The 16696-nt window shown below is 35.0% G+C and overlaps 1 protein-coding gene across 3 annotated transcripts in view; it reads right to left on the bottom strand.

The window, feature by feature from the left end:
* DMXL1 (Dmx like 1) overlaps positions 1 to 16696 on the bottom strand; it is a 134348-nt gene that overhangs the window by 63647 nt on the left and 54005 nt on the right. For all 3 annotated transcript variants that reach the window (XM_018050665.1, XM_018050666.1, XM_018050667.1), the window contains exons 19-27: positions 16047 to 16154; positions 11992 to 12161; positions 11375 to 11472; positions 10205 to 10370; positions 8911 to 9172; positions 6691 to 7784; positions 6034 to 6225; positions 1580 to 1656; positions 176 to 303 (exon numbers count right to left, since the gene is read on the bottom strand). In XM_018050665.1, the coding sequence (XP_017906154.1) occupies positions 176 to 303; positions 1580 to 1656; positions 6034 to 6225; positions 6691 to 7784; positions 8911 to 9172; positions 10205 to 10370; positions 11375 to 11472; positions 11992 to 12161; positions 16047 to 16154 (2295 nt within the window). The remainder of the gene's footprint in view (positions 1 to 175; positions 304 to 1579; positions 1657 to 6033; positions 6226 to 6690; positions 7785 to 8910; positions 9173 to 10204; positions 10371 to 11374; positions 11473 to 11991; positions 12162 to 16046; positions 16155 to 16696) is intronic.

Raw genomic sequence — 16696 nt, 5'->3', positions numbered from 1 at the left:
GTAGTAAATGATGAATAATGAATTGGAATCAATTCTAACAATACTTAACAATGATTATCACACAGCAAAACCAAACCAGACCTACTTTTTCCTCATCTGATTAAGTTCAATAAAGCTAAGAAAAAACTTGTGTGTATATATATATATATATACATATATATATAACTTTTTATACCTGGCCATTGAGCTGGTGATGTATTGGGAGTTATGGCTTCATCTAAGCTTCCTGTTTTTAAGGAATGTCGATGGGGAAGCAGTACTGTCTGATACACCATTCCAGTAAACTGATTTGTTTGAAATGAACTGAGAGAAAAAAAATTTAAATAGTAACTATCTATAGTGACCTCCAATTGCAATGAAACAATAATAACAAAGAATGACCTAAAATGAATTTCACATTTAACATTTCTATGTTTGAGATCTAACATTTAGAGTAATTTAAATACAAGCTTTTGAGTATTAGTTATACTGTTTTACATCTAAGTACTATACTGTATACTCTAGTACTATAATAAAACAAAGTGTCCTTTAAATTTTCTAAATTAAAACAGATATGATAGTTTTTAAATATACTTACTGAAAGTCATAAAATACATACAAATGAGAAAACTATTATTGACCACAAATAGGAAGCTTATATATCACAAAGGTATATAATTTATATATATCAATAACAAAGTTGAAAACAAAGTCAGTTTAGGTTCAATTTGATATTTAATGACTAGTCTGCCCTACGTCAGGGTAGGCTATATCTGGTATACCCACCAGTAGCAGAAGTTTAATGAAAAACATGGAAGAATGAATTAGTGTCTGGAAAATGAAGCTAGGATTTCTTATGAAATAAAGCAAAAATAAAAGAAATAAATAGATCATTTAAGAGGAAACCTAAAAGAAAAAAGAGATCCACAAATTCTAATATCTGTCTCATAAAAGGAAAGAGAAGAGAGAAGATAAAATACTTGAAGAAATAGAATAAGAGAACTGCAAAGAAAGATATAACCCCACAGTGTGCAACAATATGTTTCAAAAGCCTAGAAAAATTACCGTGAAACCTTAGGACATAAAGAAGAAAATCATAAACATCAAGGAGAGTGTAAAATTTTTCTCAGTTCCAAGCCAGTCACCCCCTCCTCTGTGTTCCCTGAGCCTTTTACTGTTTATCATGTCTATCGTGATTGATGATAGAGGACAAATCATTTAAGTATGATGTTATACTACATATCACTTATAAGTTTATATGTTTGTCTCTAACTAGCATGACTTTAAGGAAGGAGATCTTATTCCAGTGATATCACAATGTATAGCATTAGGTAGTGATCAATAAAAGGCAGTTAAATGTTAATTGTAAAGAGTTTAACTTGAGATGCATTTGCCATAAAGACAAATGCTAAAACTTGAAAGACGAAAAAAAAATGACTCAACATTTCTCCATATGCTTTTTGCATTAGCTAAAGTGGACTGCTGTATACATATTCCTAAAGCAAGAGCATACCTTGTATGCTGTATACATATTCCTAAAGCAAGAGCAAACTTCAGCAGTTACTACAAACATTCTTAAATTTCACAAGAAGATATTTACCTGTAATTATGACCACCACAAAGGCACTGATAGATACAAGCAGAAAGTGAGGCTGCTAAAGTATGCATTACATATACCTGCGGGAAAAAAAAAACCCACAAAGTTAATTTATAACTTTTAAAAACCGAACCTTTTTCAAGGCCTAATATAATTAGCATTTTTTAAAAAGATGAAAAAACTATTCTGCCCTAATAAATATTTCCTCTTTTTCCTTAATACTCATTTCTGTCTGGAGACATCTCACTACAAATACACACACAGACACAAATAAAACCTGAAGCCTCTGGCAGTAATTATAAAATACACAACTGCTACCTAATTTCTATTTTAAGGGCAAATGAGAACAGATGCTAGCTATTCAGCAGAGCAATGAGCCATTCATTAAAAGCAAGCCCTCCAAGACTCAACCTGTTCCCTCTTCAACCAAAACGTAAAGCCCTGTCTGATAATGACAGTTCACTTAAGAACTATTCAAGTTACTACAGAAAACAATTTGAAGAGAGTGAAAATTTTGAGAAAGGGAAAGGTATGAAAGACAGCAACTGAAGGAAAACGTTTGTATTAAGGAAGACAGAGCTCTAAACATGGCATGACAAAGAGAACTAACAGAAATAGATCTGAGGATGAAGGAGAAGCTTAATCTAGGTAAGAAAGTAGACTATTCAAAAAACCAGGTTCCTGATCTAATTATCAAGTATGATACTCTCTTGTGCAGACTAAAATCTAACTGCTATTTTTCCTTCAATTATCAATAGACATGTGACATGAATTAAAGCCAAGGAGAGCATCAAATAAACAAAGACAGCAAAGACCACATATGAGCTCAGTTCAGCTCAGTTCACCACTCAGTCGTGTCCGACTCTTTGTTTTTTTTTTTTTTTTTTTTTTCCTGAGGCCAAAGTAAAGTGAATTTTATTCGTTGTGATTCAATCTGGAAAATGTTGTTCATTCCATGACATTCATTAGAAAAAAATGAAAATAAGGCCTTCTTCACAATGTGTAAAGCAGTGTAGGAATTAGTTATAAAAGGAAGCCTCTGCTAGAGCTAGAAGTGGAAAAGCTGGAGAGGAGATAGCATTACTACAGGCCAAGAGCCAGAGCTACCTGCTGGTAAACAGACATGCATAGGATGCTTTCTGGCAGGAAGATGCTTCCTGGTAGGAGCTGGAATGTGGAGAAGACCCCCTCACCCCACCCTTTAACAAAGGTGGAAACTGAGAGTTCTCCTGAATCAGAGGGGAACTGTGTGTGGATGGGGGAAATAGGGATACTTAGGCATTTTCTTCTCCCCTCCTGTCGCTGCCAATACTTCTCATTGTTTAAACCAGTCATAAAACAAGGTCAAGGAAATCTGGGAAATGGTTTGCAAAGAAAAGGGGAAGATGAGCTTGAGAGCAGACCAGTAGGTGACCCATTAGAAGAGGAAGGAGTGTGTGGGGAGCCTTTCAGAATTCTTTTTTTTTTTTTTTTTTTTTTTGTGGTTACAAGAAGAATTTTATTTTATTTTTTTTTTAGCTTTATTTATTTTTTTTTTTTAATTTTTTTTTATTTATTTATTTTTTCTTTGAACCCCATGAATCACAGCACGCCAGGCCTCCCTGTCCATCACCAACTCCTGGAGTTTACTCAGACTCACGTCCATCGAGTTGGCGATGCCATCCAGCCATCTCATCCTCTGTCATCCCCTTTTCCTCCTGCTCCCAATCCCTCCCAGCATCAGTCTTTTCCAATGAGTCAACTCTTCACATGAGGTGGCCAAAGTACTGGAGCTCCAGCTTCAGCATCATTCCTTCCAAAGAACACCCAGGGCTGATCTCCTTCAGAATGGACTGGATGGATCTCCTTGCAGTCCAAGGGACTCTCAAGAGTCTTCTCCAACACCACAGTTCAAAAGCATCAATTCTTCAGTGCTCAGCTTTCTTCACAGTCCAACTCTCACATCCATACATGACCACAGGAAAAACCATAGCCTTGACTTGATGGACCTTTGTTAGCAATGTAATGTCTCTGCTTTTTAATACGCTATCTAGGTTGGTCATAACTTTCCTTCCAAGGAGTAAGCATCTTTTAATTTCATGGCTGCAACCACCATCTGCTGTGATTTTGGAGCCCCAGAAAATAAAGTCTGACACTGTTTCCACTGTTTCCCCATCTATTTCCCATGAAGTGATGGGACCAGATGCCATGATCTTCATTTTCTGAATGTTGAACTCTAAGCCAACTTTTTCACTCTCTTCTTTCACTTTCTTCAAGAGGCTTTTTAGCTCCTCTTCACTTTCTGCCATAAGGGTGGTGTCATCTGCATATCTGAAGTTATTGATATTTCACCCAGAAATCTTGATTCCAGCTTGTGCTTCCAGCCCAGGGTTTCTCATGATGTACTCTGCATATAATAAGCAGGGTGACAATATATAGCCTTGACGTACTCCTTTGCCTATTTGGAACCAGTCTGTTGTTCCATGTCCAGTTCTAACTGTTGCTTCCTGACCTGCATATAGGTTTCTCAAATGGGAGACTGCAAAAATGACAATATTTTCCAGCTACTCTAACCAAAAGGCAGAGTCTGTCTCTCCACTTAATGAGTTTGGGCTTACTTGTGACTTGGTTTTTGCAAGAGGACACAGCAAAAGTGATGTGTTATTTCTGAACCTAGTTCTCTAAAAGCCTTGCAAATTCTACTCTGGCTCTTTAAACCCCTGAAACCACTATATGAAATAACCCAGGTGAAATGGTTAACTTTATGTGTCCATCTGCCTGAGCCAAGGGGTGTGCAGACATTAGGTCAAATGTTAAACATGTATAATACCATGTAAGAAACGAATCGCCAGTCTAGGTTCGATGCAGGATACAGGATGCTTGGGGCTGGTGCACTGGGATGACCCAGAGAGATGGTATGCGGAGGGAGGTGGGAGGGGGGTTCAGATTGGGAACTCATGTACACCCGTGGTGGATTTATGTTGATGTATGAATATGATGTATTTTACAATACAGTATTGTAAAATAAAATAAAGTAAAATTAAAAAAAAATGTTATTCTACATTTGTCTGTTAGGGTGATTTTGGATGAGATTAACATTTGAATTGGTAGTCTGTGAGTGGGCCTTACCCAATCAATTGACATACCTGAACAGAACAAAGAGGCTGAGTATGAGGGAACTTCTGCTTGGCTGCACTGAGCTGGGACACTGGTGGTCTTCTACTTTCAGACAAGAATTGAAACAACAGCTCTTCTTGCATCTCAGGCTTGCTGATTTGGACTGGAACTTAGACTGTCAGTTACCCTGGCTCTCAGGCCTTTGGACTCAGACTGGAACTACATGATCTATTCTCCTGGTTCTCCAGCATGCCGACAGAAGATCTTGAGCCTTCTCAGCCTCCATAATGAAGTGAGTCAATTGCTTAAAATAAGCCTCTTTCTACAAACACACCCTCCACCCCCTTTTGATTCTATTTCTTTAGAGAACACAGCCTAATACTCTAAGCATGCCTACTGGCGGCTGAGACACATCTCAGAGTCTCCGGCCATCCTAACATCTCCTGACAGTCTTGCAGATGGCCCACCAACCACCAGAAAGTAAATGAGGCCATCTTAGGTCATCCAGAGTCCAGTCAACATGCTTGCTGACCAAAGATAAATGAGGTATCCAGCCATCAATCCAGCCAGCCCAGACTAAAAGAACTGATGAGCCAACCCACAGAATCCTGAGCAAAATAAAGCATAGCTATTTTTAGCTATTAATACTAATGTTTCAGGGTGGTTTTTAAGCAGCAGAAGCTGATACATCAGGGATGTGTTTATTACTAAAGTTAAATATGGAATGAAATTTGCTTAAAATTAGCATAATCTGAGGAAAATTAAATTTCTAATTCTATAATATGCAATGTGGGCATTTATTCCACTGGGCAGTACAAGATATAAAGTGGCAAAATTAATTTATAAGCGTTAGGTTATCCAGGAGGGTAAAACTGTAAGAGAGGCTACCATTAAACAAGAAGAAAATGGAAATAGAATGATATCACAGCTTGTGAGGTAGGACAAAATCAGATGACAGACTATGAGAAAGAAAAAAAAGAGATACTCACATACTAGTTCTTTAACACAATATTGTTTCTGTCTCTAAAAAACAACCAGCTTTTTTTTTTTTTTGGCTAAGTGTACACTAAAGAATTACTCATAAAAGCACACATACATACTATTATTCTTACCTAAATGAAATGGTTAAATAAGATAAAATGAAAGTTAAAAAATGAAGTACCCTTTGGGTAAATAATACAGGTAAAATGAGCCTTACCTACAGTCAAGTTTTCTTTGATCAAAATCAATACAAACTTGGCTACGTAACAATCACTAAGCACAGGATGATGTTTAAATCTTTTATAAAAAGCCTTAACACTTACCTTTAGCTTTATGACAGTATATAGGTTAATTAAATGTTTGAAACCAAACATACTTACTTTATTGCTCTGGATATCAGGATGGGGTGGTGAATCAAAGTTAATTATGGCATGTAGAATATCATGTGTTAGATTACTAAGGTGCAACAATGGATTGGCAACAACTGTTTTGGCACTGGCTGTACGAGCAAAGAGGAGAGGTACTGAGGTCTGTTCTGAAAGAGGGCTAGGAAATATTGGTTCTGCTGTTTCCTAAAAACAAAGGGAAAAAGATTAATCAACTATTTATAGTTATAATCCATTACTTAAGTAAGTCAGGGGTCTCTTTGAAAAACTTCAGAATGATTCAAAATTAAAAGCAGAACTGAAACTTTTTACAGAGTTAGAAGGAACCTGAGGTGGTCAACCTTCCACCGATTATAATGAATAACGATGGGATAATACTCTCTTATTATCACCTCGCAAAGCCTTCATGTAAGACCATTTAATATGAACTAAGCAGACCTTAGGGTCTGACATGAAACTGTCCTGAAGCCTCAATACATTCACACCTCTAGAAATTCACAATATAAAGTGCCACAAAAAAGTAGCATTCCTTAAAGTAACCATAAATAAGACAATCAACAATTTAAATATTTAAAAGCTAAAAAAAAGCAATCTCAAAAACTGTTTTTCATAAAAGTACTATTTTGACTGGTTATCATGTAAGTTACACACCTGCTGAGATTCTTGTAAAAGCAAAATCAATTCCATTCTCACAGATGCAAGACCCCCACCATGGGATCCATGAAGTATGCAGTAACTAAGAAACATCCTCAAGAGAGACTGATATTTCAAAAGCCACTGTCTTTTTTCCTGAAAATTTTCTCTCAGTTGTTTCACTTTTGTTTGCTGAAGCAAATCTTCAGCATCCTCATTTAGTTCAATTGCATCTCCATTTTTGCCAAATGCAGACTGTACTTCCTCAGGATCGGAACAATAGTCACAAGTTCTCTGAAGGGCTATCACCTCTTTTTCAAGCCAGTGGTATAGCTGATATCGCAGTTTTCCACCATCTATTTCATAGCCAGTAGATAAAGTACGAAGTTCTACTGTGAGAATCTTTAAACAAGCTCTAAATTTTAACTGAACTGCAATCACATCTTCTGATGGATTTAAAATGTCATTTTCATCTAATGCGCTGAGAGATTCTGTGTAATTAGAACTTGTTTCATCCACTTTTTTCCCAATTTTTCCCTCTAAAGGTTTTAGTTCTTTCATTGAAAGTGGGACATCTTCATTTTCTTCATCGTTATCACTGTCCCATTTTAATTCTAAAGAGTCATCCTGAAATACAATACTTGGTTGGCTCCAGTCAAAAGAAAGAGTGGAGTTTGATTGCTTCTCTGAGGAACCCTCTGAAGAAGATCCAAAACCATTCATTAGAGATTGTGACCAATCAATCACTGAAGACTTATCTTCCCTTGCATCCAATTTTAATGGAGAAGAAGGAGAACAGTCTTTACTAGTATCCAAAAAGCTAGATTTTCTACAAAAAGGTTTTGTTTTCTTGATGACTTTTGGCATCTTTGATAACACCTCCAAAGCCAGCATAGGGCAGCCAGCTTTTAAATGAGCACTGGCAGTAGTAAAAAATAATCTTCTTTCACTTAAATTAATTGTTCCTGCTAGTCCACTTTTTCCTGTTAAACTCATGTGTGTGGAAAATGCATCAGATGATCCAAAATGACGTCTCAGCAAAAGAGGATGTGTTCTTAAGTAATTGTAGAAATTAAAAACTGCAGGATTGCAGGCTGACATCATGACTTGATCTGAAAGAAAATTCATTTCATGAGCCAAGAAAAATTCTTCAAGAGTTGTGTGTGTGGCCCCTTTTCTCTATCATGATACCAGTATCTACCTGGTCTTATGAGAAAAATTTAGAAGACCACACTAATACATAGCATTGAATAGACAAGAACACATTTGTAATGAAAGTGTTCTAACACAGTAGGAAAACAAAGGTTTGCTGATTTCACATCTCTTCAAGTAATAATCTAAGGTATTTTAAAACATAGTTCTTTTCCCCCTCCTTTCCTGTATACAACTTCTCAGTCTGCTTTGCTAGATCTTCCTCACCTTCTCTGCTTTGAAATGCTGAGTGTCCAAGAGTTCAGTACTTGACTTCTTTATCTACATTCCCTGGTTGAACACCTACAGCCCCATGGCTTTAAATACTACCTCTACGTGATAACCTGCACATCTCTAGTTCTAGTCCCAATTCCAACCTGTGAATCTAGAACACTATATCCAAAGGTCTACATTATATTTCCACTTACATGTACATAATCGTGCCTCAAGGCCTTTTTATTTACTGTGCCCTTGGCCTAAAAATCACTCTTTACTCAGATATCTGCATTGCTGATTACTCACTCATTTCAATTGGATTTGATGTCAAAGGTTACCTTATCTGAGAAGCCTTTTCTATCTAAAGCAACACTCCCTAAGATGTGCTCCTATCCTTCCCACTATCATTTACCCAGTGCTTAAACTAAAAACCCAGGAGTTAAACTTGACTTTCATTTCCTTCAGATTCCATATCCAATTCAGTCCTATCTAGTCAACATTAAAATTATAGTCCAAATCCAACCACTTTTCTTTCACTGTATATCACTAATTTCTTCAAAACATTTATATTCAATGTTGATAACATCTATGTTCAATACACTGATTTCATAAAAACAGAAAATCCAAAGCCCTTGGCTTTCAAAGGATTTAACTTTCTGGGAGGGCAAGAGGCGGGTAATAAACTGTATACATAACTCTGTGTCCCCAACTAAACCATAAAGTCTTGGACCATTTATGTCTTCAATTTGCTTTGCATTATCCTTAGCATCCAACAGTGTGTTCTGAACCTGGTAAACTCTTAATAAGTAAGATCTTAGAAGTGTAGCTTACCATCATCCTTTGTGATAGGTTGCTTTATTAATGTTTCCAGAGCACTACTATAATCTTCTAAAATCCAATATGCCATACTTCGAAGGAAAGGATCGTAATGCATATTTATATTCAACAAGTTGAGTTCACTGACAGGAGAATCAATTCCCAAAATTTTTTTACGTAAAATAGATTTATATGTTGCAGATGTATCAAATTCAGACTCATAGAGTCTTGCTATTACAAGAGCCAACTGAATGTCATTCAGTTTCTCAAGACATACCTTCAAAAAGAAGAAATATTGTTTATAAATAAGGGTATCTTTTGTTTTAAGGTAAAAGACTCAAACTGACTCATTAATAACTACATGAACATAAGCTTTAATAATATCTGAAATTAGTGAACAAGGATAATAAGTAAAACATGCTGCTTACTTCAGCAAATCCACTTGACAACACTTATGTTAATTTAACTGGTAGTACTAAGTGGTGGTGGTGGTGGTTTAGGTAGTACTAAGTATACATTTGCAAAAAGACTTAGTCTAACAGAAAAATACTGAATAATTCTTAATAACATCAATTTAAATGACATATTTTATTTTATCCTTGAGTTTTCACTCTTTCCCATCCACCTCAGTAGACTAATGTTTCCAAATCAAAAAAGCTGTTCTGAATCATTTGTATGAAACTCTGAGCAAAAGGACAATTTGAGATAGAAATGTTATATTTTAAATATTTATAACTTTTTATAAGGTTATTTGTGAAGGTTCATCAACTAATACAGAGCCAAATATAGGTCCAAATATATTTAAAGTGATGAGGCTTCCCCAGTAGCTCAGAAGTAAAGAATCCGCCTGCAATGCAGGAGACTGAGGCTTGATCCCTGGGTGGGGAAGATATCCTGGAGAAGGGCACAGCAACCCACTCCAGTATTCTTGCCTGGAGAATCCCATGGACAGAGGAGCCTGGTGGGCTACAGTCCATACATTCACACATGACTTGGCAACTCAGTGCACACACACGTTTAAAATGATAGGACAAATTTTTTATTTTTTTAACCTGTTCATAAATATTCTTAGGAGGCAGATCAACTCCCTATATCAACCAACACAACTTGGTTAATTTTAATTCTGCATAAATATCATTCAAGCTAAATGACAAAATTTTAAAGTCACTTTTAAGTATTACCAGTTACTTTATGCATTAAGCCTTGTGTTAGTTCCATTACACTTAAGTTGAAATTAAAAAAAAAAAAATTTAAACCATAAAGAGCTTAAAAGGATGACAATGATTTTTTTTTTTAAAATCACTCATACCTCAATTGCATCTCTGAGGCAACCAGCTAAAAGAAAAAATGCTGCTGAATGTTCAAATCGTTGTTTTCCTAACAAAGAAAAAGCATTCTTTAAAGCTGCTTTACGCCATCTCTCATCCTCAAAATTGTTTCCAAAAAACTGTGTCATCTTGGAGTCTTTTTGGGATCTACAAAGAAAAATAAAGTAAGAAAATTTTGGAACATAAAGTTTCTACATCAGAACCAACTTTATGAAGTTAGCCACTTAGAAGTTAAAACTCAAAAGAAACAATTACCAGTTCATAAATTAGTACACATTTCTTTTCTGAGCAAAAAGAACATTTATGGTAAACATTTACTTTTTCACATAAATTTCAGAGACTACTGAAAAAAACTTCTTTTAAATGACAAAGAAAACTGCATTAGCAGCAGTTTGAGAAATCATTTTTAAATCTATACAAAATATATAATTTATATTAAATTGTGTTACTTTACCATTTAATCAATTGCCTGTACATACTCCCAACTGCCCACCTGAGGATGACTTTGATGATAAAAATCATCATCACCAAGGAATCTGTCCTCAAGTAGAACCTTTAAGAGACTAAAATCTAGTCTCTGAAAAAACTGACTGACATCACGATTTTCACCAAAGGTTGCTGTTCATACGGATACACCTAGACTGAAGCCCAAATGAAGAGTGAACTATTTATGGCCATCACATTCACCAAGCCTAGCTGAGGACAAGTGAATGAGAAAAATTCTAAATGACCCCAGCTCAAGAATGGGGTCAGGGCCCTTAGGAAAAGAGTGGTTTGGAAGGTTAAGTCTGGTCCAAGAGCTCCTCCTGACAGGGCAGAGGGTAGATGCATTTTCAAAGCTCCACCAATTCATCTTCTTCCCCGTTCTAGATAGAAGTTTCCAGTTTAGTTCTTTGTCCTAACAGAGCATCATAAGACGTTATTAAAATAAGCAAAAAGATGTTTTTTTGGACTGATAAACCTAAAAAAAACTGAATGTGACCTCATCAACATTCTTTCGCTCTGGTAGACACCTGGGCTTCTTTCACACGAAGTCTGCTAAATACAAAAATAACTAACAATCTACATGAACCACACTAACAAGCACAATAAATCTTTACTTCATACTCTTTATGCAAAGTTTTTGATTTTGAAGCAGTTTTCTCACCTACCTATATAATCCCCAAATCACTGCTTTCTTTTTCATTGCTAGGTAAAAAATGGCAGCATCTAAAGGATCATTCTTTTTATAAAAGGCTGCTTTGGCTACCTGTAATTAGAAAGTATTGGTCAAAAATAATAATAATAATAAAGTATTGGTCAAAATTTCACAGAAATAGTTTTTAAGTAAACAAATACTTTCCTTTATATATAAACTGTCATACATTCTCTACTTAAATGTTCAATAAATTAAAAAAATATGTGAATGAACACATGCATACGTATATGTAAACTTATTTATTTATAATTACAAAAGTAATCAAGGTCACAAAGAGGTGGAAATAGGACTAAGCTTTCCATGACAAGCTCTTGAGTACTGCTTTATTTTCCTAAATGTGCATATATACTATTTGTAAAAGACAGATGTATACTACTAAATAAATATATCAACTAGTAATTTAAGAATTAGAATACAAATTTTTAAAAATTATATTAACATGCTATCCTGAAATATAAAGATTACTTATAAGGATTTTACTGCTTAAAGAGTACCAAGAGAGTAAATATGGAATACCATTTCAATAAACATGCAATACATATTATTTCTACACCAAAATAAAACACTCACCTTTTCTATGCACTTGCGTAAGATGCGGGTATTCCGGACCCACCACCCCACACCCATAGCTCTAAGTTCAGACCATGTAGGATCGTCTTTCTGCATCGCTGGCAACATGTTCAGTAGTTCTTCTTCTGCTACTGAATGAAATGCCCAGGCAAAATGACTAGTAGAGAGTCCTGAAGAAATATCAGAAATAATGTTTATAAGAAATATGACTGTATAATTACGATCAGAAACGAATGCTCATATTTGCAACAGAAATGCCTAAAAGTTTATACGTAAGACTTACAGAGTTATAATTATTAAATGTTTGAGGTTGGAGGCAATATGTGTTGGTTTTTTATCTTGCTCCTCCAAATAACTTGATCACATCAATATTTTCTACAATGAGCACATAGTGTCTATAATTAAAATATATTTTTTTAAAAAAAGATAAAAAATGCTTATGGACATATGCCACTGTGCTGAGTCTTTCTATTCTCTAGTATGTTTGGTCTCCTTTCGTCAATATGTGTTGTGTGGATTTAATTCCATGGAATTAAAAAAGCATAGAGACAGTACAGATGGTGAAGAGAACTTAAGACTGCAAAAACTTTGGAGTCAAAAATGCATAAATTAAATTCCAGCTCCATCCTAACTAACTATATAATTATGGGTAAGTTACTTAGTCTCTTGATTCCTCAATTTCCTTATTTACAAGACGTGAATAACTGTGGCACCTACCTCATTACATTCTTGTGAGGATTAAAGTTTGCAGACATGATCCTCTACATAGAAAAACCTAAAGACTCCACCAGAAAATTACTAGAGCTAATCAATGAATATAGCAAAGTTGCAGGATATAAAATCAACACACAGAAATCCCTTGCATTCCTATACACTAATAATGAGAAAGTAGAAAAAGAAATTACGGAAACAATTCCATTCACCATTGCAACAAAAAGAATAAAATACTTAGGAATATATCTACCTAAAGAAACTAAAGACCTATATATAGAAAACTATAAAACAATGGTGAAAGAAATCAAAGAGGACACTAATAGATGGAGAAATATACCATGTTCATGGATCTGAAGAATCAATATAGTGAAAATGAGTATACACCCAAAGCAATCTACAGATTCAACGCAATCCCTATCAAGCTACCAGCAGTATTTTTCATAGAGCTAGAACAAATAATTTCACAATTTGTATGGAAATACAAAAAACCTCGAATAGCCAAAGCAATCTTGAAAAAGAAGAAGGGAACTGGAGGAATCAACCTGCCTCTTCAGGCTCTACTACAAAGCCACAGTCATCAAGACAGTATGGTACTGGCACAAAGACAGAAATATAGATCAATGGAACAAAACAGAAAGCCCAGAGATAAATCCACACACCTATGGACACCTTATCTTCGACAAAGGAGGCAAGAATATACAATGGATTAAAGACAATCTCTTTAACAAGTGATGCTGGGAAAACTGGTCAACTACTTGTAAAAGAATGAAACTAGAACACTTTCTAACACCGCACACAAAAATAAACTCAAAATGGATTAAAGATCTAAATGTAAGACCAGAAACTATAAAACTCCTAGAGGAGAACATAGGCAAAACACTCTCCAACATAAATCACAGCAGGATCCTCTATGACCCACCTCCCAGAATACTGGAAATAAAAGCAAAAATAAACAAATGGGATCTAATTAAAATTAAAAGCTTCTGCACCACAAAGGAAACTATAAGCCAGGGGAAAAGACAGCCTTTGGAACGGGAGAAAATAATGGCAAATGAAGCAACTGACAAACAACTAATCTCAAAAATATACAAGCAACTCATGAAGCTCAATTCCAGAAAAATAAACGACCCAATCAAAAAATGGGCCAAAGAACTAAATAGACATTTCTCCAAAGAAGACATACAGATGGCTAACAAACACATGAAAAGATGCTCAACATCACTCATTATCAGAGAAATGCAAATCAAAACCACAATGAGGTACCATTTTACACCAGTCAGAATGGCTGCGATCCAAAAGTCTACAAGCAATAAATGCTGGAGAGGGTGTGGAGAAAAGGGAACCCCCTTACACTGTTGGTGGGAATGCAAACTAGTACAGCCACTATGGAGAACAGTGTGGAGATTCCTTAAAAAAATTGCAAATAGAACTGCCTTATGACCCAGCAATCCCACTGCTGGGCATACACACCAAGGAAACCAGAATTGAAAGAGACATATGTACCCCAGTGTTCATCACAGCACTGTTTATAATAGCCAGGACATTGAAGCAACCTAGATGTCCATCAGCAAATGAATGGATAAGAAAGCTGTGGTACATACACACAATGGAGTATTACTCAGCCATGAAAAAGAATACATTTGAATCAGTTCTAATAAGGTGGATGAAACTGGAGCCGATTATACAGAGTGAAGTAAGCCAGAAAGAAAAACACCAATACAGTATACTAACACATTTATATGGAATTTAGAAAGATGGTAATGATAACCCTGTATGCGAGACAGCAAAAGAGACACAGATGTATAGAACAGTCTTTTGGACTCTGTGGGAGAGGGAGAGGGTGGGATGATTTGGGAGGATGGTATTGAAACATGTACAACATCATATAAGAAACAAATCACCAGTCTAGGTTCGATGCAGGATACAGGATGCTTGTGGCTGGTGCACTGGGATGACCCAGAGAGATGGTATGGGGAGGGAGGTGGGGGGGGGTTCAGGATTGGGAACACGTGTATACCCATGGCAGATTCATGTTGATGTATGGCAAAACCAATACAGTATTGTAAAGTAAAATAAAAATATATATAAAATAAAATTGTAAAAAAAAATAAATAAAAGAAATAATATAGTTGAAGCATTTGGGATAGTACCTAGCACATAATAACTTTTATTACCCCATATCACCACATTAATAAGATACTTTTATATTTATAAAGTATTATTTACATCAGCAAGTCTCTTGATCTACTGGCTCACACAGGTGTTGTTAATCATTCAGTTTCTATTTTGTCTCTTCAAATTACATTTCGTTTAGCATTAATGAATGAAGTAAGTGATTAATTATAAGATTTGGCTTTGACTTATACAAACATATGAACTCAAATTTTTAATGTAATATACAATGACAAGGAATCTGAATTGCCCACAAGACCCAAGTCTTTGGCAATAAAGAAACTGTAAATAAAAAAGAAATAAACATTTATACTGTGAATGGACTGTTGTTCTAAATTATTTTTAGATTCCCTCGTATCTCTCAACCAAGATTAATAATTCTTCATAAATAAATAAATATCTGACTTAGAATTTTAGCTTCTCTTTTCTAAGACTAAATGCAAAATGAAAGGGAGGAGGAAGCAGAAAGAAAAGAGACAGAGACCAATGAACAAAGGTTAAGCTGTAGAGTTCCAACACCACTGTTTAAACTTTTAGATCCAACAATCTGAGAAGCTGGCTCTATTTCTTAAACCTGGGGGTACTCAGTCAATAAATACCTTGTTTTGTTTAAGTTACCTTAGATTTAAGTAAAGTATTTCTGTTACTTTGGAGTCCTGACTAATAATATAAAAGTATTTGAAATGTTATTAAACTAATATCTGAAATATATATTAATGTTAATAGCAGTTTTGGGAGTGGAAAGATTTTTATTTTCTATGTTCTGTACTCTTTCTTTGTAAAACAATTGAGTATATATTATTTCTCTATTCAAGTTATACTCAAATTTGGGGGGAAAATGAATTTAGACGGATGTCAATCAAAGAGAATAAAGAATATTTAAATAAATGGAAGAGAATGAAATAATACTAATTGGCCTATAATGTATAATGCTTGAAGTAATATTCAATTGTCCAAAATCCATTTCTTCACTAACTCTATCCACGAAATAAATTTCAGAATTTTAAAGCAAAGAAGATGAGGTGAAAGCCAATGTTTTTAACACAAATTAAGGAAATTCAGAATATATCAAACTTGTCATGATCATATCCAGGCAAACAAAACTTAAATGTTCTTAAACCTCTCTTCCACTTGGCTTACTTCCTTTTACTAGATTACTACCAAATCACCTTGGCGAAGCAGTTGAGCTCGATAAGCTGGAAGAGAAGTTGTAAGAAAAGTATGAAGTCGAACAGCCAGAAGAAATTTTAAGCCACATTCATCAAGAGTTTCTCCACCTATAAAACAGAAAAAAAAGTATTTTTACCTATAAAAACCCATTTCAAGAGCAAAACACAAGTAAGTGGTAATAATTCTGGCAAGCAGGGCATGTCACAGCACCAAACTCAGGGTAAAACATTGTGAAACTGACAAAAGCTGTCAATCTAAATATTATCTTTCTTTTTTTCTATACAATTATACATTACAGGAAAAGCTGTATAGTTTAATAATTTAAAAACTAATAAAGAGAACAAATTGACTCAGGATCTCTGATTTTTTTAAATAATATAATCTCCTCTGACATGAATATTTAAATTAAAATCTGAAGGAATTTTAAAGAAGTTTAACCTCTGTGGTACTTGGTACAATATTTTCCATATTGATCCAAGTCATATGCCCCATCCAGTAACTGTCAACACTAGAAGAAATGGCTACATGGTAGTGGGACCTGATTTTTACATGAAGAAAAACAAACAGTTGTAATATAGTCAGATCAAGAAATAATATCTACTAGTAATATTTAATATTGTAATTCACAACCAACTTTTCTTAAAGTTGT

This window comes from Capra hircus, chromosome 7 (genome assembly GCF_001704415.2).
Source record: "Capra hircus breed San Clemente chromosome 7, ASM170441v1, whole genome shotgun sequence".
NCBI lineage: Eukaryota > Metazoa > Chordata > Mammalia > Artiodactyla > Bovidae > Capra > Capra hircus.
The sequence above is the reverse complement of the archived record's forward strand: the minus strand, read 5'-3'. Positions and strand labels throughout refer to the sequence as shown.